Source organism: Empidonax traillii, unplaced genomic scaffold, assembly GCF_003031625.1.
Source record: "Empidonax traillii isolate 1590-97213 ecotype Southwest subspecies unplaced genomic scaffold, ASM303162v1 scaffold101:size1699134, whole genome shotgun sequence".
Taxonomy (NCBI): domain Eukaryota; kingdom Metazoa; phylum Chordata; class Aves; order Passeriformes; family Tyrannidae; genus Empidonax; species Empidonax traillii.
Genome location: NW_020955294.1, coordinates 1642145 through 1666650, shown reverse-complemented (window position 1 = coordinate 1666650; position 24506 = coordinate 1642145). Strand labels below are relative to the sequence as shown.

Sequence of the window (24506 nt, the reverse complement as noted above, 5' to 3'; positions counted from 1 at the left end):
ACAGAGTGTTCTGTTGCCTCCAGCCCCCCCCAACCCCCTCTAGTACCCCCAGTCCCCTCCAATCCTCCTGGCCACCTCCAACCCCCCTAACCACATCATCACTATCAGCTCCTCTGCTCCCCACAGGCCCCATCAGATCCTATAAGCACACACCCTCCCACCTCCTGCTGATCCCATTGCCCCCCAAGAGCCTCCTCAGCCCTGTGGCACTCAGGGACCCCCACCCACAGGGGCTGGAGCAGCCTCACCCCAACTTGGTGCTCGGGGTTCCCCACCACACTGCTGAGCCCTGGGGCCACTGAGGGCCTGGCAGGCTCCAGAACCTTCTAGCTGGTGAGTGACCAGGGGCTGGGGGGCTCCAGAACCTTCTAGCTGGCAGGTGACACAGCGCAGGGCCATGCACGGCCTCCTCCACTGACTCATCCCACCATTCCCGAGGCACTGGCCCAGCCCCAGCTCCCTCCCTGCAGGGCCAGCGTGTCCCGGGGATTGTTTTACGGGCAGGCAGGCGGGAAGAGCCCGGGAGCCGCTCCAAGGGCCATCCATCACTCCCAACCAGCCAAGCCTCTCGCGATGAAAGGCGGACGGACACTTCCTTGGCAGGGGGACCCTGCAGGCTGCCAACCCCCTCCCCGCGCTGCCCACGCACTGCGGCTGCGTGTGGCCGCCCCAACCCCGGCAAAGTTTCTCGTCCCTTCCCTGGAGCTGCTGCGATTTCCATTAATAGCCAGCTGAGCCTCCCAGCTAAAAATAACCCCCAGCCCTCTTCATAAGGCACCGCCGGCCGGCCCCTGGGCAGCACCACACACCATGGCTGAGCGACGCGTCCCCTTCACCTTCCTGCGCAGCCCCAGCTGGGACCCCTTCCGCGACTGGTACCATGGCAGCCGCCTCTTCGACCAGTCCTTCGGGATGCCCCACATCCCCGAGGATTGGTACAAGTGGCCGAGCGGCAGCGCCTGGCCGGGATATTTCCGCCTGCTGCCCCGGGAGAGCGCGCTGATGCCGGCCCCGGGCTCGCCCTTCGGGACGGCGCTGAGCCGCCAGCTCAGCAGCGGCATCTCCGAGATCCGCCAGACCGCCGACAGCTGGAAGGTCACCTTGGACGTCAACCACTTTGCACCCGAGGAGCTGGTGGTCAAGACCAAGGACAACATCGTGGAGATCACCGGTGGGTGCTGGGATGGGGGGGGTCTGCGGGGGCTCTCGAGGGCGCTGGGGTGAGGGGGCTGCTCCAGAGCTTGCTGGGGGGAAAAAAGGGGGGAAAGGAAACATAGGGTAGGATAAGGAGTGGGAAGAGAGGGAAGGAAAAGCAAAAAGAGGAGATGGAGGGGACAGGTGGGAGGAGAGGAGAGGAAAAAGGGAAAGAGAAAGGGAAAGGGAAAGAAAAAGGGAAAATCAAGGCACAGAGGAAGGCCCAGCACTACAGCTCAGCCTTGGGGTGCATTCACATAGCACAGGGTACAGAGCACCCCTCCAGCCCCATATATTGACCCCTCACTGTTGTCCCACCCAGGACACAGGGAGGGACCCCCTGGCTGGGACCCACAGAGGGACCCAGGGGGTGATGAGCCCTGCAGACCAGGGTGGGTGACCAGCCCCACGCTCCCTGCAGAGCCCTGGGCAGCTCAGTGAGGGATGCCGTGACAAAGTCCAGAGCAGTGGCACAAGGCCAGGATGTGCTTCCTGCTGGGCCAGGACGGTCTGCACAGACCGGGGGCAGTTCCCAGCCAGAGGGATTTGGGATGCAGCCTCAGGAAGAGGGGGATGCTCTGTCTCCAGCCTCACTGGCTGTGGTGCCAGGTGGCTGCTGTTGAGTCCCTTTGGCCACCACCAGCTCCTGGCATTGCACTTTGCTCCACTTGAATTTGGGGGATGCTCCCAGAAGGGCCTCACTGCCCCTGGTCCCTCACAGATGCTTCAGGCTGATATTATGGTGAGAAACCCCGAGATGGGCAGAATCAGCCCCTCCCTGGTGTCAGGCAATGTTGGGATGGGGTGGGAAGGCTGTTCCCCCTAGCTGGGTGTTTCCTTTCCAACCATCCCGGGGTTTTGTTTCCTTGCAGGCAAACACGAGGAGAAGCAGGATGAACACGGCTTCATCTCCAGGTGCTTCACCCGCAAATACACGTAAGTACCAGAGAGGAGGAGAGTTGGGATCCTGACAGCACCTCGATGTCTTTGGGGACCTTTGCCCACCCACCCATCCCCCTCAGTGCCCACTGGCCAGACTGGGAGTGGGGGAGGCAGCAGTTTGGGGCTCTCACATCCCTGGGGGAGTAGGTGGGGCAGTGGGGTGCTGCAGCCCTGACCCCCCCTCTCCTCCCACAGCCTCCCCCCCGGTGTTGAAGCCACGGCCGTGCGATCCTCGCTGTCCCCCGACGGCATGCTCACGGTGGAGGCCCCCTTGCCCAAACCCGCCATCCAGTCCGCCGAAATCACCATCCCCGTCACCGTCGAGAGCCAAGCCAAGGAACCAGCCAAGAAGTAGGCGGCACCCAGGAGGAGGAGGAAGAGGAGGAGAATCCGCCGCCAACCCCACCCCCAGCTGCCCCCCTCGCACCCGCCCCCTTTTTACTGTTGATTTTGTACTCGCCCTGTCACCGAGTGCCTTGAATAAATGTGAAGGAACCGACATTATCAGCTGGAATAAAAACTGGTGAAAGAAACCCGTGCCTGTGTGTGTCCCCCGGCACCACGGCCGTGCCGGCTGGGAGCTGCATTGCAGGCACTGGGACCAGAGCACCGGGATGGGGCTGCCTGGGGCCATTGGGAGGGGGCGTGGGGGGTGTCACTGGGGCCAACATCCTGAGTCTCCCTGTCCTGGATATCCCACATCCGGGTCTCCTCCATCTCAGCTCTTCACATCCCAGCCTCCAGTATCCCAGGTCTTTACATCACAAGTCTCAAAAATTTCTGGTCTCCAACAACCCAGGCTCAGCATCCCAGTTTTCCACAACCTGGGTCTCCTACATCCCAGGTCTCTCAAATGCCAAATCTCAGCACCCCGGGTCTCACCCTCCCTGGTCTCCACCACTCTGGCTCTCAGCCAATATCAGAATATTTTGGGTCTCCACACCCCAGTGTCACTCACCTGGGTGACATCCCTGAAAAACAAACACCACCCTCCCCCTGCTCTGGGTCACAAGGGGGGCCAGAGGGCAAACAGGGGCTTCGTGGGCAGAAGCTCTGCTTGGGAAGCTCTGCAGAGCCCCAGCCCTGCCATCCAGTGCTCCCCTTTCCTTCCATCCCATTGTGGTGAGGGCCCAGCTGGGGGACCAGCCCAGGGGCTGCAGCCATACTGGGGGGCTGGATTGGGGCAGAGGGGGGGTCGTGGTCTCAGGTTCAGCCCCAGCTTGCCCCGTGCCCTCTGTGCCCCCTGTGCCTCTGGGCAGGACTGGCCCTACACGGCAGAGGTCAGGCCCAGGGCTTCAATGTTCCCACTCCGACAAATCCCACTAATCCCCCCTGAGTCATCCCAGAGGCAGACGGTGACCTGGGAGGAATCCCGCAGCCGCGAGGCCCCTCTCTGAGCTCGGGGGGCTCCACGTGCCCCCCGAACCCCTTCCCCCCATCCCCTCTGCCCCAGTAGCCTCGGGGGTGACCAGTTTGGCAGCTCTCAGGCACAATCTCGGGGTCAGTTCCTGCTGCCAGGGGTCACCCATGTGCTTGGGGGGATCCCCTACATGTGTGTGTGTGTCGGGGGATGCAAGGCTTTTCCAGCCCGAGTGTGTCTCCAGGGGAAGAAGCCCCTCCAGGAGCATCCCCAGCCCCCTCCCCTCTCTCCCGTGGCCATACCACAGTGGCTCTCACTTCCCAAAAGCCGGTGGTGAAGGGGCTGTCGGAGCACCACGGCGCCGGGGTGGGGCTCGGGGTGTCCCTCTCCTTGTGGGGGTGCTCGGCGAGCCCCCAGCCCCTCATTACCATCACCCAGGGGTTGTTCCCGGCCCCTTCCTGGGGGTGTCCACCCCGCACCCCCGGATCCCTCGCAGGGCGCGTGAGTCAGGGCGCATTTTCCGTTTATAGTTTCCCGGGGAGGGGAGTATTTTTACAGCGTGAGTCACCGCGCGTGTGGCTCCGGGCGGAAAACCATCAGGGAAGGGGAGGGAGGGAGGGAGGTGGGGAGGCTCCCACACACCCAGCCCTGAGCCCACGGGAGCATCCAACAACCCTCCCCGCCGCTCCCACCTTCCCTCGCCTCTGCCCCGGGAAGGAGCCCGGTGAACCCTTAATCCGCCGGGATCCTCTGCGCCGGCGGAAGGGCGGCGGCCCCCGGGATCAGACACCCGGCTGTTCCCGAGCCCCCCCCCAACCCCACGGAGCCCCCCAGAAACTCGACACAGGCGATAACAATTAAGCAGCGCTGACGTCAGATCTGTAAGTTTATTTGCTCAATGTACGACGGCTACATAATGACTCACATTCATGATATTCCATCACTGAGGAAAAACTGCTAAGAATGGTCCGTGTGTGAAATAATTCCTTACAGAAACACGGAGTTGGAAAAATAATCACTGATTAGACCTTAAAAATAGTTCACTGCATAACATGACAAAAAGCACAAACAAAGGCTCATTCAAAGAACACAGTCATTGTTCTCCTACACTGTAATAGTTATAATTTCACCATGACGAACACCAGACATTAAGATTAAGCTAACACTGGTGTTTTCTTTTGCTTTTTTTTTTCCTTTTTAAAAACAAAATCATATATAATTGCATGTCACTATAGCAACATCCATAACAGATCAGTTTGTTACGATCACTATTTGGTAGAGCAAACTTTACCCCCGAAAAAAAAAAAGGAAAGAAAAATAAATTAAAAAACTTTAGAAAATTTTTGAAGACTATTTTGTCATAGGAATACATAACATCTACAGTATAAGTTAATAAATTTCAAGCTACTGTATAGAAATACGACACTAGCATGCACAATATTGTATCAATAGAGTAATGGAGCAGTAATCATTTCACTGGAGAGACAGTATCATAGGCAAGTGCATCTCTTAAAAAATGAAAGAAACCATTCAAGCTGCTTAAAAATCAAGTCCCTGACCCCCACTCCGTTTTTAGCCCTCTTGTGCCATCTCTCCTGCATAAGTTTCCTAAAGCAGCCAGAGCAAAAGCCAAAAAGAGTAGTAATTAAAAAAAAAAAAAAAAAAAAGATAGGTTTTGTAATTCCAGTAAATCACTTCCAAATTGTACAGCTGGGACAACACTGCTCACGGGACACAGGGGTCGATGAGAAGGAGATAAGAAGCCTAAAGCATCTCCCGGTCCCGGCACGCACCGGCACCGCGGGCCCCCAGCCGCGGGGATGCTGCACCCCAAATTCCTGCAAAGCGCCTGGGGGGCCTGACTTTGGGTGGATGAATCCCGGCTGGAAAAAGCTATTCCAGCACCACTGGGGCAGTGTCCGGGGGCCGAGCACGGCCTGGCCCCGCTCGCTCCCCGGGGAGCCGGGCAGCGGCTTTGGGACAGCGGGGAGGGAGCCGGAGCCGTGTCCCCCCCGCGCACCCCGGCAGCAGGAGCGGCTGTGCCGTGTGTGCCACACCACGACGCCGTGTCGGGCTGACTCTCAAAGGGACAATGAAAGCCTGTTTCCAAAAGCAGAGCGATGTTTAATAAAGAATAAAAGCACGAGTGCGGTTTCCTCTCACTGCGCAGCGCTGGGTGAAGCGCTGCAGGGCGCAGCGCTCTGAGAGCCAGAGAACAGCAGTGAACCTCCAACAACCGTGGGAAAATCAAAATTAAAGCTAAACTTACTCAAAATGGGGTAAATATTACCTGCTAAGCAACTCATAGATGCCCCGTCCCCCACCCCCAGCCAGATCAGACAGACTTGGAAAAGATTTTGCTAAGAAGAGAACTAAGTTCCTGGGCTCCTGATGGTGGATAGAAATGTCTATGATTGTAGCTCTTCCTCTTGAGGAATTTCTCTACCAAATTAGTTTCTAAGCTCCTGAAGTTCACTCATTACACCACAAGCTTCCCCAGGAGAAAGGAAAATGCACCTGGCTTCCCTGGTGACAAACAAGGGAGCCTGGGTGCTGGAGATCTGCTGACAAACCTCATGGTACAGTGGGAGAAGGTCAGGCAGAGTGAAATGGCAGTGCAATCCCTGAGGAAGCAGCTGTGGCACCTTAAACCAGGATGGTCTTTTGAAATACCAAACACAGTACATGACATACAGACCTGAATGCTCTTTTTTTTTTAATTTTTTTTTATTATTATTATTTTTTTTTTATTTAAGTGGCATTTTTTTTTTTTTTTAAGTTTAAACACTTCCCCCTTGTCTAATTAAGTTCTTAAACCTTTTGCTGTGGACTTAAAATAGTTGAAACAGCCGCTAGCCAAGCACCTGTTAAGCTGTTGACCAAAAAACTAGAGCAGCTTTGATGTTCCTCGGGCGGGCGATCTTCTTGCCTTGGGCGACACAGAATAGCTAAAGCCAGTCCACAGGCCAGGACTGCTCAGGAAGGCAAGCCAAAAGAACTAGCAAAAGAAAGAAAAACAGACAATCAAAGGCTTGATGTCATATGGCTGTAATGTAGAAATACTGTAAACTGCAATTTAGTGTCAATACTGTAAGCTATCCTAATATATATCTTAACAAGAAAAAAAAAAAAAAAAAAGAAAAAGATTGGATGGCCTAAATCCTGGGGCTCTGTGAGCCCCAAACTGTTTAGCTTTGTTGGTTTTATTTCTAATTCCTTCTCAATTTGGGGATTTGAAGCTGCGCCCTGGCGGGCAGAGCGCTGCAGAGACGCCCCGTGACGTGGTGCGGACACACACGGCACCTGGACTGCGGAAACAAACGCACGAAGCCTTACTGGAACCACAGAACTCCCTTTTTTTTTTTTTTTTTTTTTGTTTTGTTTCGCTTTTGTCTTTTTTTTTTTTTTTTTAAATGTTTTTGCGTTGCTTTCCTTAAAAACGAGGGCCATTCCATCCACGCAAATTCGTCTTAAAACCCTTTTATTTCTAGCAATAAAGTTAAATTAAAGACAGCTCCACTTGTATTAATAATCTACAGAACAGTCCATATGCCAGTGAGGCTGCTATTCCATACCAGCACAGCCAGCCTGACTTCCACTAGTGGTGTTTTGGCAAAAATGTCAACGAGGCAATCAAAGACAGGTTGTGGGGGGCCTCCCTGGGAAGGTGTCCCCTCCCTTTCCCTCCCCCACCCCTGCCCCCCCCCCACTCGTGGGAAAAAAATAAAGACTGCAGTAGTTAGCATCAGCGTGCGGCTGCCAGTCCATCGGGGGGGTCTAGTTGTTGCCTTCTCCGCCGTCGTCGTCTTGCTGATCGCTCGTCCAGAGCGTTAGGTTGTCGCGGAGGAGCTGCATGATGAGCGTTGAGTCCTTGTAGGAGTCCTCGTTGAGGGTGTCCAGCTCGGCAATGGCGTCATCGAAGGCCGTCTTGGCCAGGTGACAGGCCTGCTCCGGCGCGTTCTGGATCTCGTAGTAGAAAACCGAGTAGTTAAGCGCCAGCCCGAGCCGGATGGGGTGGGTGGGCTGCATGTGCTCCTTGCTGATCTCATGGGCTTCGCTATAGGCCTTCTCCGAGGACTCCACCACGGTCGCCCTCTTCTCCCCGGTGGCCACCTCGGCCAGGTAGCGGTAATAGTCCCCTTTCATCTTCAGGTAGAAGACTTTGCTCTCGTACTGCGTCTCGCTGCAGTTCTTGATCAGGTAGTTGTCCAGCAGGCTCAGCACATCCTGGCACACTGCTTCCAACTCCTTCTCGATCTTCTCGCGGTAGGCACGGACCATCTCGATCTTCTTCTCGTTCCCATCGGCTGAGGTCTTCTGCTCGATGCTGCTGATTACTCGCCAGGAGGAGCGCCGTGCCCCCACCACGTTCTTGTAGGCCACGGACAGCAGGTTCCTCTCTTCGTTGGACAGGGGCTCGTTCAGCTCTGTCACCTGCATGGAGAGAGGGAGACACAAGAGAGACACTTGGGTTAAGCCCCAGTCACTTGATGCTCCGATCACATGTTTGGGTGTTCCCGTGAGTCTCTAGTGAGAGGCAGGAGGAGGCACTTGGCTTGCAAAGTCCCGCTCTGTCATCCAGCATCTGCTCCCATCCCAGCAGGAGCCAGATGGGAAATCACGCTGTGGTTCAGTCCCCAATGAGGAAGGGGAGTGGGTTCATTTCGAGGTATTGTCGGCGTTTTGCAGAATGAGAAAAATCTTCTAGAAAAGAGATGTCCTTCATCAGCATGAGGAGAGTCAGGCTCTGTGATGCAGTAAGAGGGACAGTCAAAGCAAGAGGGAGAAGATGGTCCAGGGTTATGAGCTAGCCACATGGTCTAACATCACCAGAGCTATGGGGTGTTCACCTTTTTCACTTCCCATGAGCACAGGCTGTGTTCCCAAGACACTCAAAGGATGTATAGATGGGACAGTTACAGCTGCCTCAGGCATCTGCACAGATAAGGACTTAAGAGCTCACATGGCGAGGGTATGTCCTTCCCACGTGGGATTTTCCTCACTGAGGTTACAGTGTTAGTGCACAGCGTCACCTGCCTCACGTGCTGTGACAACAGAGGGATTACTGAGATGACAGCTCAGAATGATCTCAGTTACCTTGGAAGTATCACACTTGGTATCTCAATAATCCCATTCCAGCTCCTGCAACACTGGAGTGGAGCCACCTGGGCAGCACCTCTGGCCAAGTGCCTCATGGGGAGGAAGGGCTCACATCCTCCTCGACTCTGAGCCCTGTGTGTGGGTCTCTGAACCCTTGGAGCAGACAGGACACCACGGCAGCTCCACCAGGATGGTTACAGCTGCCAAGTGGCACTTTGAGCCTGGGCATGGCTGCTGTCCTCATCCCCTGGGAGCACACTGCCCCACCACATCCACACCCTGGGCATGGCCACTTGGGAAGCCGGCCAGCGGAGCAGGAACCTGTGAGCCACCTCACGGCACTCAGGGATTAGGTAATGGTTTGGACGTGAAAGGCTTCTGTAAATACTGAGTCACTCTCACAAGGATCTGTGAGGACAAGGTTTGCTCTGGACCCAGATAACCATGTTTATGGTGGGGATCAGCAGGCCAACGGCTCCTGCTGGAAGGGGGAGGATGGCCCAGCCCAGGACCTCACTTGAGTGGCCTGGAATGACTCACTCTTGCTCACACTATTGAGCTGCTCATTCCAGCAACATCCACTCCCCCTGCAGCTCTTCAGCCATGCTCTGGCTGATGTCTCCTCCCAAAAACAGGCTACAGCCAAGCTTCAATTTCCCCCACAGCAAGCAGAGTCTCTGGTCTCTGATCTGGACCCCCTCTGCTTCTTTCCTCAAGGCAGAGGCAGCAAGGAGAGCCTCCACTCCCACCCCTACTGTTGTTTGGACCTGTGTTGCTCCACAGCCCAGCAGGGGAAGAGCAAACACCCCTTTCTGTACAGAAGAGGGTCTTACAGCGCAACCCAGCACAACTGCTTCTGCTCAAGGGTAGAAGGTGGTGGAGGGATGGGGGAAAGGGGTGTCACGTTAACGAGGGCAGGATCTCCTGTGACTATCAGCAGCCTCCAGCAGCACAGGACAAGGAGCATGGGGCAGGGTGCCAAGGCAGCTCCCAGCGTTCCCGCCCAAGGTAAGCAGGGCAGCGATGCCCGGGCCATCCGGCAGCTCCCGGTGCCAGAATAACCCTCACCCCCCCTCTCCCAGCAAGGCTAACGACAGCTGTTTAACCACACAGCCCTGGGATCCCTGGGATCCCACACTGAGACCTGACCACAACTGAAATACCCATGGCAAGCCACTCCAACGCTGCCTCTCAGCCTGCCTGGTGCTGCGAGGGCAGAGGTCTCTAGAGATCTGCATTTTTACAGAATGACTCCCTTCATTCTTCCCCCTGAGTGGCACCTGCACAAACACACATTAAAGATCCTGCGAGGTTAAAGCCACCTTTGGAAGATATTGGAGCACAAAAAAGGTGTCCCCCTGCCCCAGAGACTATGGATTGTCTATCTTTGGAGATATTCAAAGCTTGATCAGGGTACTGAGGGTCTTCTCCCCACCTAAGCTGTCCTGCTTTGAGTGAGGGATTTGGGACTGGGAACATCCAGGAATCCCAGCCTGAGTTATTCTCTTGCCTTCCTGTAAATGGAGTGTCCAGCCATACAAGAGACTCACTGATTCCAACAGTTTTTTTTGTCCTGACTGGAGCTGTAGAGGTGGATAACCACATGAGATCTTGCTTTTAGCAAGGTGCCCCCTAAGCAGAGATACCAGTTTTTAAGTGAGGATCAAGCAGGTGATTTAAAGCTGCCCCACAGCCACGTCTGCAGATATGTATCACTGTAGGAAGAAGCAGATTTACCTCCTCTCACCAGAAGAGTCTTGCTGGAGGACAGATTTATTAAAACTACAGGGAGTTTCGTGGGATTAGCTTTGCCATAAACATTTTAAATTCAAAGCTATTAAGGATTACGGAGGAAAGTTGCCTGTCAAAATCCTTTCAACAAACTGGCTGACAGATGGAAGGTACACCTGTGGAGACAGCAGATTCCCCCAGGGAGCTCACAAGGGAACTTGTAAAAGCAGAAAGGGAGCCTCGTTAACCATGTCACTGCTTTCCAGTGGTACCCAGGCTCCCAGGGAGGAGCACTGCAGAGATTTGTCCCCACCTGTAACACGGGTGGGGACAGGGACTGCATCCCTCAGCACTAGGAGAGGGAAGGGAAGGGGCTGCAGTCCCACACATTTCAGTCTGCGACTGAGTGAGGGAGGAAGAACAGCAAACCATCTGGCACTTGCATTCCCAGCAGGAAGAAAACGCAAGATGCCCAGGACACAAGATACTGGACAGCAGGGTGCACTTAGCTGCCTTATTAGCTGCCTTATCAGAGTCAGTGGAAGGTGGAAAAGATGTATCTCAGGTTCAGCTGCCTTTGAGGACATCCCTGCCCTCTGACTGACCAGAGCTGCTGCCACCTCTTGAGAGCTGGTTTTTTTCTTACACAGCAGGATACCAACACAAAGTGAGTTCAGTCAAGCCACAGGCTAAACAGCAGGCTCGATGTACTGAATTTACTGCGTTGCACTGAACACTTCTGATGTACCATCAATAAGGCAGCATCCTGCACCAGGCCTGCATCACACTGCAGCAGTCATGTTACAAGCCCTTCTGGAGGGCAGAACCCTCCCCCTTCTTAACTCAGACCCTGGAGAGGTCTCACCTCCCCCAGGAAGGGCAGTACCCTGATCAGATCCCCTGATGTCATTCCCAGCACTGTTACATGGAGTCAGAGACTTCAAATAGCCAAAGGAAAATCTCAGTCTGGCACGGGAGGGCTTGGCAGGAACACAAAGCCATGGACCTCTGGCTGGAGGTCTACCTGTTCTCTGGGAAGCTCAGTCAGTTTGGAGTTTTACTTCCCTGAACAGCAGAACTTGCTTCACAAATCTCAGTAACTGTCCAGCCTCACTCATCCTTGTGCCCCTGGAGACTGGGGGAGAGGGCAGGAAACGCACGTGGCTGAAATGGAGTCAAGCCCTGGATGTGGCACAAAGAGCCAAGCACAAATAGCTAATCCACATGCTGGAAACTCGATAGGGGAAAGTCTTTTTGCTATTCTGGAACAAAAACAAAAAAAAAAAAGGAAAAAAAAAAAAAAAAGAAAAAAAAAAGGGAAAACACAAGTGCCAGGAGCCTGACCTTTCACACACTGCACAAGGACACCTGGCCAGGGAGCGCAGGGAGCTTGGCATGGAGCACTCCACACTGCCCGCTTTGGCTGGGAGGCACGTTCCACCACTGAGCTTGCGGGCACTGCCAGTTCCAGTCTCACCAGTTCCCCCAGCCTTTGATGGCACAGCATCTGCACCACCAAGACTCAGGTGCCCTAAAGCCACAGGGAAACTCCGACAGTTCCTGTTGGACAAAAACTACTGGAAGTTTAACATTTCTGCTGCTTGGGAGTCCAGGGGTTTGTACAAATCCGAGCCCTCTGATTTGCAACGAAGCACTGCAGAGGCGGCACCATCTCTGAGAAGGCTTTCCCGACTTCTCCACTACAGCTGGAGCTCTGACTCAGCACTCTGCCCAAAACCTGGCAGGCTCCAGGCATGCCCGAGGATCACACTGCAGCCAGGGAAGGTTCAGCCTCGTGCAGAGAAGCCAGGGAGCAAGCACAGCTTTACCTGCCCCTAATGTCCAGGTACGTGAACTCCAAAAGCTTCTTTCCAGAAGCATTTTAATTAGCAGGCCTTTGTGAGACCCATGGGGAAGGCTTGCCCCCAGACAGCAGCAGGTTAGTTTGCTTACAGGGCTTATTCCAGGACTCCCATCCTCCTCACCCTGCATCAGTAGGTTTGAGTACAAGTACAACGTGAAATGATCCCTTTTGAGGACCCTTCAGAGGCTGCCATGGAGATCCATCACAGGACTGAGTTCTACCTGTTTATCCTTACACACTTTTCACTTAGTTTGGTAATTAAGTGCCCACCCATTTATGGCTCCTGCCTAGCTTTGATGTCTTATCTTAAAGCAAACAGCACAGCAAGCTGAGCGGACCCAGAGATGCTCCCTGGGGAATACCATCAACATCTGACAGTTCAAGCCATGTTATAATCATCAACACTTGCTTTCTGATCCCCAATCCCTGAAGACATCACACACCTTACAAAGGAGCCAAGCTTTCCTGGAGAGGGACAGACTATCATGAGAACCTCTTTTAAAGATCACCAGAGCTCCTCTCCCACCAGGATACACAACATCCATCTCCTCCTCAGCACTCGTGTTTCCTCTCTTCTATCCACAGCTCCTGCACCACGTCATTAAGTCTGTTATCTCTCCACCCAAACCCCAGCAACCTCCTTGTTTTCCTTCACTTGCAGCTCATTAGTCACTCTGAGATGGGGCCTGAAGGTCCCCTTTCCGTTTCATTTTTTAAAACACAAATGCGCTTTTGAAACAATGTTCTGGTCTAGTCCCACTACCAAAATCCTTACTTTATCTGAAGCTACTGGCAATCAGAACAACCCCTCCAGGCTCAAACAGCAGATAAATACCCAAGATAACTGCAGCCACACCACCTACACCCCATCTCTAGCTGCTGTCTCATACTGGGACCCCAACACCCATCTGCAAGGACAAGAGGACATAGCCTCAGGCTGTGCCAGGCAAGGTTCAGGACGGACATTGGGAACAGTTTCCTCACTGAAAGAGTTGTCAGGCATTGGAAGGGCTGCCCAGGGAGGTGGTGGAATCACCATCCCTGGTGTGGCACTCAGTGCTCTGGTCTAATTGAGAAGGTGGGGGATTGCTTAAAGGTTGGACTCGGTGATCTTGGAGATCTTTTCCAACCTCTGACAAGCCCACCTCCAGCAGCCCGAGTGCTGTCATTCTGGAAGGACGTGCCAGAGACACCACCTGGATTTTCTGTCCCCAGCTCGCTCTAAATACCTGAAGAAATGGCTGCCCTCAAGCACATCAAAATGACACCATTACCCTGTGTCTTGATGACAGTCACGACTCGATGTTGCACAACCTTGTCAAGAACAGCCTCTCCCCGTGCGCTCCAGAGCGAGCTGTCCTACAACACCATCGCAGCACTCGGAAAGATGCTTTTCTTAAGCACTGTCCTACTTTGGCAAAGTAGGCGTGTGTTAAACTAGACCTAAATCTAAAATCTTGCCAGATTGGTTTGGGTTTTTTTTCCCCTGCTGCCCAGCCTTCGCCCCCATGTCGTACTTCCAAAGTGGAAGTCACATCGTAACTGCTTCTCTCCTTACCGGCCCCTTCCACTGTCCTCTCTGCTCGTTTTATCTCAGCACGACATGGGGGATTTTTGGGCTGTAGGTTGAACCCTTCCTCATATCCCAGACAAGCACACACAGGCTGTGGGCAGACACAAGTTCCCCACTGCCTTCTCCTTTGGCTGTTTCACTATGAATAATCACCTGTTAGTTCCCCTTTTTCAAGTTGGCTGGGCCAGCTCCCATCACAGGACAGCGGCTGACGGCACATGGGATGGTTCTGCCACGTTTCAAATTGCTCCCAGCGCATCAAGGACCAGTGTCTGCAGAGACTGTTTGCTGCTTGTAGCCCAACTAGATCTCACAGGCTACTCAGGCACCCCAGACACTGATTAGGATTTCTGCATATTCCTACAGTTAACAGCGGCTTTCATCCCACTCTGCAGCCTTTATTACTTAAGGCGACTTTGAACCACCCAAGACAAAGTCTTCAAACTGGGAGACATGAAAACCAAGAGCTCATTTATTTCATTGGCCTCTACAGCTTAACAACTACTTAAGCCAAGGTGAACGTCATCACAGTGCACTCAGGTTTGACCAGTCCTTGGGGCCTGCAGTCCTCCTACTCCAGTTTCAGTGGGGCCACAACGGATTTCAGCTAGACCAAAACAGCAAGTTTCAACTACTTGGGTCATTTCTGCACAGAAAAGGTCAAAGGGAGTCAAGGTGAGAAGACCAGTGAGAAGCAGCAGAGCAGTGAGCTGCTCCATTCTGTCTGGCAGCAGCATTTCATGTACCAGCCCTTTATCTGCAGCGCTGCAGTCCCAGCACTCGGTCTAACGGCTCTGGTTTCTCCTGCTGCAGAACACCTGGGTGCCATTGATTTGCCTCACCGACTTCATCTGCAGCTTCTGAGATAAGGCAGCCACGAGGGAGCATCCGCCTGCCTCCCAGGCACCTTCCTAGACCCTGCAATCTGCCGTGGCTGTTGTTGACAAAGAGCAGCCCAGACACATCCCAATAACCAACTGGGAGGATATCTTATCTCCTGGCCTCCCAGGGTCATGTAAGGTGTGGAGCTACAAACCATTTCTGAGTTAGCATTGCACAGGAGCTGCTCCTCTAGCCAGCGTGTGCTTTTTGAGCCAGGAAGGAATTATGCCCAAGTTTTCTTGTGTTCCTTATTAAGACCCTGATTCTCGTTAGCCTTAGTGACAGGCTAATAAACAAGACAAAAACTGGCTGTAGGACAACTTGTTTTACCATCTTGCTGCCACTATCTGCCTTGTACATATTAAAAACTCTCAGGAAAAATAATCGACCTCTGTTGGCCTAGTGCCTTCCAGCCAGCAGATGGAGAGAGCAGCAAGTCCAACCACATCAGCCCCTGCATTTCAGAGGACTGTCACTCAAGGGCTCATCACACTGTCTCTGGCAGATGGGATACCAGCACCTTTGCCTGCTAACTACAAAACAACAGAAGGGATGCCAAGCTATTCCTTCCCCGGGATATGGCAGGCTGGCAAGCATCATCTGCCCACTGCTGCGTTTCTGGGAGCACCTCAGCAGCAGCCCAAGATCACCACCACCCTTCTCCATCATCCAGCAACCTGGGGAGCTCTCCTGCCTTGGATTAGCTTCTCTGTTCCCTGCTGACAGGCCTTTTCTCCAAGCTTTCTGCAAAGCACATGGAAGACCAGTGCTTTGCATGCCACTGGCTTGAGAGCTTGGATGTGCCCCTGAAGCATGCCCAAGTTTTAGGAGCTCAGAGTTGGTCTGCTGATCCCTTTGGAAGGACAATGACAATTCATGGTTGCTATAGGCTCTTCTGGGCTGCATCAGGCTTCTCCAGGTGTGAGCTAAAGGGCTCTTCGAGAGTAACTGCAGCTCTTTCCTCAGCAGCATTTCTGTACAAGTTTAAAGACTTGATCTTTATTTTTTTTTTTTAATTTCCATTGGAATGTTTTTCCTCAGAAGAGTCCATCTACTCACAGGCTTTTGAGCTGAGGCAGCCATCCATAGGATGGCCACTGGTCATTTCTAGAGTCTTAAGACTTGGTCAATGCAGAGGAAGACTTTTTTTCATCCCCTCCTCTTAATGGCAAAACAACCCAAGCTAGACAGACTCCAGGGACTCCAACACATAAACAGGGACACTCTAGATATGCACCAAGTTTCATGTGCATGTTTAGTGCTGCTGGGAGCATTAGCTGCTTAAAGATTTACCTCACAGCTTCTAAGAGTACTAATCTGGCTCAGATCTTAGTGCTTTCCTGCTCACCTCCAGCCCCACCACCAGGCAGGAAGAATCCTGCCACCAGATCATCAAATCCTCCCTGCAGAGTCAAGTGCCAGGGCTGGTCCTTAATCAGGGGCTCAAAAAATGACAGCATTATGCTGTGCCCATGACCTCTACTCAGTTGAGCCAAGTAGAGAAAGGAGAGATAAGGGGTCATGGACAGGACACGCTGGGAAAGGTTGAGAGTGAGTTCTGGCTGCTGGGAGTCTGCTCCCAAGGTCTGCTGGAGCAGGATGAACTGGGCAATTCCTGGCTGCTGGCATGGCAGAGCCACTTCTGCCAGGGCAGCTGCAAGCTGCTGCTCCAAAGGGTGAAATGGGAGAAGCTGCAGCCATGCAAAACTCCCTGCAGTGACCACATACATTTTTTAACCATTCTGTCACTGCCCCAAACACTCTGTAAATGTCTGCTTGTTGCACATCAAGACAGGGTTCTGGAAATATTAAAAAAAAAAAAAACCTCACAAGATTTTAGCTCTGGGTCTCTTGGTCTGCAGATCCAGCAGTTCCTTGGTATTTTACCTGTGTTTTACTAGATTAAGCAAGAGACTTCCCAGAACGCCCAGGTGGACTCCAGCATGGCAGCTTCATGACAGGTTTGATTTCTGCCTCCATGAGTAAGGTGACTATCCCTCCAGATGTACCTTACCCTCCCACTGCTTCAGGGATTTCAGGCTTGATCTTACGCACCTCTGGCAAAGAGGATTTTATTTAATTTCTTAAATGAACTTGCAGAACAGAAGATAGTCAAGTTTTTGCTCTGGCAACTTTTTGAAGCACTGCAGCCAATTTTAAATTACAAGGAGGGTCACTTTACTATCCTAGATCCAACTGTGGGTTTAACTACCCTTGCCTGGCTCCAGCCATCTCCTCCCAGCCCTCTTTTGAAGCCCAAGGGACTACCGCACCACGGATTTGATCTCAGTTCATCACAGGTGACAGAACCCCTCGGGCGCCGACATCTTGACACCACCAAATGCAAGAAGCCAAGCTCCCAACTTCAAGGTAATGAAATATTCATCCCACGTAACAAAGCCCAACAGCATAAACAGGTAAAGCTCCAATGCCTGCCCCAGCTGGGTGTAAATCAAAGGCTGTTAATCTTCCCCAAGTTCTCATTCGCTGCTGGATACTAAGCATTAGTCTTTTACAAGCAGAGATCTCCTACAGCAATTGTCGAGTATGTCTGTTAACACACGGCACAGCAACAGCTTCTCCACCTACTATTAATAAACTTTATGCTCCTGAGCACCACAACTGTCCAAACAACATGTCCATCAGCAGCCTCATTAGCGCTGAAGCCGAGTCTTCTCACTGGTGTTTTCCTAGAGCCTTGCTGAAACCAGGCTCAACCTCTTAGGGAGGAATCAGGAGCACACTGACATGCCAAGTAGCTTTGCCTGGTACGTAAGCAAAGATATATCCCAAGCAAGCCAACCCATCCATCGAGATCAGAGGGAATTTGCAAACAATTAAGGAATGGTTTGTACTTGGAGTCCCTGCAGACTCGTCCAAGTGCAGCTGCCTCAAACACCCATAGACGGACTCAATTCCAACATCTCCTTTATAGAAGAAAAACATTAAGTACTCTAATCCCTAATCTGGGGATCACTTTAAGGGAATCTCACGCCATCATCAGTGACATGTTCTCTAGTTACCCTCTTACTGCTATTAACTAATGCACTACCCTTGGTCACTAGATCAATAGCTTGGGGCTAAAAATCAGGTTTGTTTAATACCTAATTGAGCATGTGCTGGGTCATGCCCAAGATGTGACTACATCTGGGTTAGCACAGAAAAACCTGACACTGGGGGAAGTTTGCCCTTAAATAGGCAGACAAAGGCTTTTGTTTCGCCAGCTACACGAAGGCTTTGCTTTTGAGAGACAATCTTGTCAGTGTTCCCTGCAGCCCGAGGATTGCTGCCTCATCATTTCAGCTCCATTTTCCAGAATTTAACATTTCCAAGCGCTTCCAGACCCCACCCAGTAAACCAGCACTGCAACCAGAGTGAAGATCAAGCCCCAGCAGCTCCCAGGGCTTTAGGCCACTGGAGAGGCTGGAGAGATGCAGCAGCTCAGGCTGGCTGCCATTGTGCACTCGCAGAAGCAGGACAAAGCCATCCCGCTGCCGAGCTCCTCCCCTAGAGTCACGAGTGGGAATCCAGCATCTTGACATCTGGACTCTGGAGCAAGGAGTCAAGCCCAAAGAGCAGAATGAAAGTCATTTTGTCCCCATTTTCCTAAATTTTAGAATGGGAGGAAGGACTTTGCTCATTACATCAAGCAGCCAGGGGAGGGAACATGCTGGCTGTGGTAGCACTGTCTGTGTGCAGCTGACACACCACCCAGTCACACAATCCCCACAGTCAGCTGGTTGTGGGTCCATATCCTTCCCCTTTCCTGCCTGCTCCAGACCAAGACCCCATAGCTGCTCAAAGAGATGTAGGGAGGTAGGAGGTGGCAGCAGCAGAGACCAGGAGGGACCTCAGCAGTGCTGGTGCACAGCCCACGTTTTCACCGCTGCGCTCCCTCACAGGGTCCTCCACCCCTGTGAGTGAATGCTTGGGGCCCTCAAACAGCTGAGGGCAAGCTGTGGGCTGCATTCCCACAAAGCCATTTTGTCTCCATGGGGAAAGAAGAGTGTCCCCAAATGCAATGACCAAAAGCTGCACCATCAGGAGCTCAGGCAGAGCATTTTATCTCAGGACCACAGCCATTTATCTGAACAGCTTCTCAAGTAAAGGTTTCAGAGGTTGAAAGACAAAGGCAGTGTACCTTCACCAGCACAGTGACAAATCCACAGCTACTTCCCTTTGTTTTAGCTGGTTTCCAAGCTATTGCCTTCCAGTGGTGACCATCCCTAACAGAATGGAGTAAATACTACTGTTTTCACTCAATTTTGGCTTTCCAGACAAAGCAATTGTCATGAACTGAATGTCAGTTGCCATTTCTCTGCAGTCATGTAAATTTAACAGGAGGGAGTGAGACTTTAGCCAAGGACTGGTTAGATTAGTTACCTTTCCAGTAAAGAACAGAAGTTGTTGAAGGCTTTCAGCCTTCCAGGAAAAAATGACAAAGGCCTGGCCAGTGAAAGAAGGAAGGAAGGTCTAAGCTGGCTCCACAGCATGGAAATGCTTGTAACAGCATTAACTTTGGGAAAAGCTGTCTTGAGCTGCAGAGCACTGAAGCACAGAACACCTGGAAGCATCAAGGGTGCATCAGCTACCTCAGCCCCACATCACAGCTTTGCCACAGTGAGGTGGAAGACGATGCCTGCATCCCACCAAGACTGTCAATGGAGAAGTGCTTGGGAAGCCAGGCAAACTCTGTTCCACTGTGCTTTGTACTGCAGTTACTCCAGTATTCATTCATGTTTCACTGTCAGTCACTGCTCAGGAGGTAGAGCTGGGCAGAACAACACAAGGCAGAGTCCTAAATGGCCCAGGCATCGACTCACCTGAGGAAAGGCTCCCTCGGGTCACACCGGAGGCATTTTCCAACGCCTCTTCCTCCATACCTGCCCCTGAGCAGCCTGGTGTCTGGCTGGGACACACCAAGCAGCCAGCTCCAGTCTGAACCAGTCTGACAGTCCTTTTTGCTCTTCCCTACCAGACTGGAATTGAGCTCCCGACTCACCTCTGCCAAGGGAGAGGAGCAGCACCAACAAGTCCAGCAGTGCTCCGTGGCCAAGGATGTGCCTGAGCTCAGACAAAGCCACCTCCCAAGAAGTAGCTGCTTACTCAAGCACTGGCAGTTGGACACACAAAAGCTTGGATTCTTTACTTTTCCTAAATATGTACACACAATTTCTGTGCATTTGTTTGCACGTGGCTTACTTGGCACGAAGCTGCTCCAAACAGAAGCTGAAGAGTTCAGTCACAGAATTGGTGCCTTAGACCCTGCCAGATGTGTCACCGTCCATGGAGGTTTTCCCAGATGTCAAATCATGGTTACCCACTCTTCTCCCCAGTCCCTGCTCCATCAGCTGCACCCTGAGCCATGTTTCTCCTTGTATCCTCAAGAGTCACAGCTCAATTCCTAATTACAAGCTCTGCAGAGTTAGCAGAATTATCAGGCTCTGAAAAATCCTTTTCCTTAGGACTGACACCTTGGGGTCACTCACCAGCCTGGGAACAAAGCCCTGGCCCAGCCTAGGCCTCCCCATAGGCTACTGGGGACCATCATGTTGCCCTTACTCCACTTCCCTGATCTTAAGCTCTGCAAGGCTGAGACTTCTTATTCCTACCTGGAAAACCACGCTGAGAACACTCCTGACCAACCCTCATGCTCTTGGCCCAGGCACAAGAGAACAGCTTAGAATGAAGCCGTTCAGTAATACACAGTGAAGAAGAGATGGCACAGAAGAAAAAATATGCTGGGGATCCTCAAATTAAGGAAAATCTTAATTCTACCAGCCACAAAAGGTGAAGAAGAATCATGTTCCTCATCTCCCTTGATCACAATTGAAATCCCAGCAGATATATCGGTTTTTTGGATAGCCCTCACTGCTCCTGCAAGCACCATCCAGCACATCCATGAGAACGGCTAAGAGGATGCCAAAGACTTCATCCAGTTCAGATGAGACAAGCCAAGAACAGCGTACATGCTCCAGAGGCACTGAGTTTTCAATCCAAAAAACACTTTTGGAGGTGAAGTTCTGTGGTTGCCCCTAAATTGCTGTTCCTGAAGGTTCCAGCAAGCCCAAGCCCACATCATCAGTGTGTAGTATCTATTCCAATTCTGGTCTTAGTCGGTGAATGCAGGTTGGGCAGATAGGGCTTATCCATGGACATTATGAAGTTTATTTGGTGTACCAAAAAAATGGAGTCTCCTGTGAGCCAGCCATCTTTACCCACAAGAAGCAGCACAATAAAGAAGGTTAAAAAACAAAATTTAAAAAATTCAAGACAACTCCCACCAACCTTTTTTTTGCATTTTCATGGCTAGATATCATCCAACAGATCTACAGGCCAAGCCCAAATCATCCAAGGGCTCTTGGAGAGCCCTTGCCCAAAAGCTTTACTGTTTCCATGTACCCAGACATGATTCAACAGCTATATTCTTCATCTCTGTTTAGTTCAAGAAGAGATACTTCTAATCAAATCCGCACCTGGTTGTTACACTTGGCCAACAGACAGAAACCCTGAGCATGGTCTCATAAATCAGTGACTCCTCCTAAAGTCATAGATAAGAATTTAACAGGAGCTCAAAGAGGAATTTCTAAGAGCTTAAGCTGCTGAAGAGTGGCCAGTTAACACAGCTGATGTGTGCACTGCCTACTGCAGTCACATACAGGGCGTGTTGCTGCCTCTCCAATGTACCATGAACCATTACAGGGTTGGAAGGATGGGAGCTCCTGACAGCCACCCTCCTGTCCTGATCCTGCAGACCTCCAGGAAGGAAGCCCTGCTCATCAGTTGCACTGTCTCAAATCCCTACCACCACTGCAATCCACCACTGACCCAGGAGGCAGAGCAGCATTCAAGATGCCTGCACGAGGGGCGGCGGCAAGAACATCGATGCAGTCACTTGATGCCAACATCAAATGACTGCAATATCCACCTCGGCACTGGAAATGGTTTCTCCAAAGCCTTCTCCAGCCCCCCTGGGAAGTGCTACTACAGCAGCTCATGCTCCTTGCTCCCCTCCCACCATCACAGATGGTCTGCCCAGCACTCCTCCTGGAGAAGCCGTTCCACCTCACCCTTTTGTCTGTCTATGCTGCGAAGCAGAAGCAGCTAATCATCCCTGCTCCGCTGGCCCGGGACTCTCCAGATAGGATGGGTTTCTGTTACTACCCCGTTTTCCAAGGGCAAGCCTGCTGTCTGTGTGAAGCCCCACTATCTGTGCTAGTGTCACTGAGTGTGGGGGGTGATAGCCTGCCTGGCTGGTGACCAACATGGCAGAAGCCCATGCCAGGGAAGGCCTGCAATTCCCCATCCCCCGCCCACAACTGCCATTTACTGCATCAAGTTGTGGTGTCTAAAGCTTGGAGCAGCCAACTGCTTTCTGGCACCTCCAGATCTCCCCCCTCCACATCCACCACAGATGATGGTCCTCACCTAGGGCACAGCATCACCCTCTGCAGAGGTTGGGTCCCTAAAGTCAAGTGAGGTGTTCCCCTCACAGGGGACCCCAGGATTCTGCCATATGGTCCCACACCTAGATCATCCATAGGTGCAATGCAATAATGCTTCCCTCACCCTTTTTAAAGGCGACTTGTTTCCTGCAAAAGTTACTGCAATCACGTTCATTCCCTTGCACATCCCCCCCACCCTGAAGGTCTACGGGCAGGCACGTGCTCTGCTCTGCTCCCTGGGCAGCACCAGCCAGGGGCTTGGCAGGGCTCCACCTCCGGAAAGCCTCCAGCAGCACCAGTCTCCCCGGCTAATGGATATCGATCCCCAGCCCTGGCATGGGGTCAGGCGGTAAAGCTCTTCCTGAAGCTGAACCAGACAGAAATGCATCTTGCTTTACCCACTGCCACTGTGGGCAGTGAAACCCCGGCGAGCAAGGCCAAGGCCTGACCACCAGGCACAATTGCCACCCTGGAGACCAGCAGGGAGCCTTCCTGCCCCCCAACACCTTACAGCGATGACAATACCCCCAGACAGCACCGAGGTGACAAGGGACATGACCAAGGTCATGCAGCCATACCCTGGATCAATGGGCCTGGCCCCACACCCTTCCCGGCTATGGCATCACCTCTGGTAGGCAAGGTGACCATCTGATGTGTTTTACTGAGACTCCACAGTAAACCTGTCCCTTTTGGGAGCTGAAGAAGCATCCTGCTCCCACAGCAGCAATATGACTGCAGGTCGCAATTAGGAGCACTGGCAGCTGACACTTGCAAGAAGGAAGGAGCTAGAACCTATTATATATAAATATTATTTGAGAGAAAATATTGTCATCCAGGACATCACTGGATGAATCAGCAGACAGCAAGAGCCCCAGCACACCATTTCCATGTCAAACCATTAAAACAGGCGTTCAGCACAGGCTCCAAAGCAGGCAGGGCTGAAGCTCAACAACCCATTCAGTTGCCCCACATCACCACCCGTGAGATCAAGCTGCAGGAAAACGAGCCCGTTTTTATGCCCACCATTCCCACGGCAGGTTTTAAAGGAGAGCCACCCGTCATTTCTCAGCAGGGGTGCCAGGTGAGCAGGCGGAGGGCTCGGTTTGGAGGGCAGGATGGCTCTGCATCACCTTCGCTAGACGCAGCCCGCATGCTCTCTGCTACCGCCTGGGTGCATTGCAGCTTGGACCATGGCATATGACATCACTAGGCGTTGCTACGGAAATGAGTGCGAGGTCATCAGCCTCCCGCACAGCCGGGGCTGGGGGCTGGGAGGCACAGGGATAACCGGCTGGGATATGCCCACCACCGCCACCGGACCGGCCGTGCCGGGGCTCGGGCAGCGCGGGGCAGGAGTGAAGAACAAAAGCTCTGCCTTTTGTTTGCCAGTTGACGGGAGGCGTCAGCGCTCCCGCTGGGAATCGCTTCCTTACGGCCAAACTGCATGGCAGCTGATAAGAGGCGTTAGCCCGGGTTACTGTTTCACCAGGGCCTGTAAGGACTAGCAGGAAAAAATCGTATATATGATCGCTAGCAACGCCTTGGGTTCGAACAGCCAGCCCCGGAAAGCAGGTTAGGGAAATTCACACCGCAACACGGCTGCGTGTCCCAGGCAGATCCCTGCTGGCTTTGTCACGGCGGCTGTATTATCCGTAGGAAATGAGCTGTAGGATCTGCTCACACAGCAAGCTTGGCTTTAAAATGAATAGATGCCGCTATCAGAAAATGGTATAAAAGCCACAGTGCAGCAGAGGGACAGCCCGGCTGGTTTAATGTGGTAATATCTCGTCCCGATTATCCGTATTTCATTTCTTGATAAGACATCTCCTCCCTCCCTCCCTGGGCTCAGGCTGTGACAGTTTTGTCTGTTTGATAAATGCAAGGTTATTGACAAAATGGTGCAATATGGGCAAACAGAGCTGCACCCACGGCAGACTGCGACATTCCCAGATCAGCATTCACTTTTCATCAGCCGGGGAGGACACCCCAGCTCCCAGCAAAGGTTCAGACCTGACTAAGAAGACAAACATAAAGAACAGTTTTCCCCTTTAAAGCACCCCCTCCCTCCCTCCACCCAGTCTAGCCTCTCTGCAATATGACAAATGCAGAATCTTCTGGAATGACTTGATCCTGCCTCCCACGATTGCTTTGTTTGCAAGATCAGATCAGAGATATGTTTTTTTTTCCCTTCTTATATTGTCAAAATGTCAGTATTGAAGGGGAGCGTTCAGTGTCACAAATCAGATCAGCCTGCTATATGCAGAGTCTTTATTTTAAGAGCGTGAAATGAATACAACATGACTCAATTCATAAATCTCCAACCAAGAGCAGTAAAAATAAGGGCTTTGGCACTGAAAGGGCTCCTGATCTTTGGGGTCAGGGGCACACACCAGCCCCGGCGACCACGCGTGGGAA

At 52.4% G+C, this 24506-nt stretch overlaps 2 protein-coding genes across 2 annotated transcripts in view; one reads left to right on the top strand and one right to left on the bottom strand.

Moving 5' to 3' along the window:
- The first annotated feature begins 560 nt into the window (after positions 1-560).
- HSPB1 (heat shock protein family B (small) member 1) lies at positions 561-2669 on the top strand. The gene is made up of 3 exons (XM_027882071.1): positions 561-1171; positions 2067-2130; positions 2332-2669. The coding sequence occupies exons 1-3, from the start codon at positions 811-813 to the stop codon at positions 2489-2491; spliced, it is 585 nt and encodes a 194-aa protein (XP_027737872.1). The 5' UTR covers positions 561-810; the 3' UTR covers positions 2492-2669.
- A 1695-nt stretch (positions 2670-4364) lies between these two features.
- The window catches only part of YWHAG (tyrosine 3-monooxygenase/tryptophan 5-monooxygenase activation protein gamma), a 21990-nt gene continuing 1848 nt past the window's right edge, over positions 4365-24506 (bottom strand). The window contains exon 2 of the mRNA XM_027882129.1: positions 4365-7930. Within this exon, the coding sequence (XP_027737930.1) occupies positions 7274-7930 (657 nt within the window). The 3' untranslated portion in view covers positions 4365-7273. The remainder of the gene's footprint in view (positions 7931-24506) is intronic.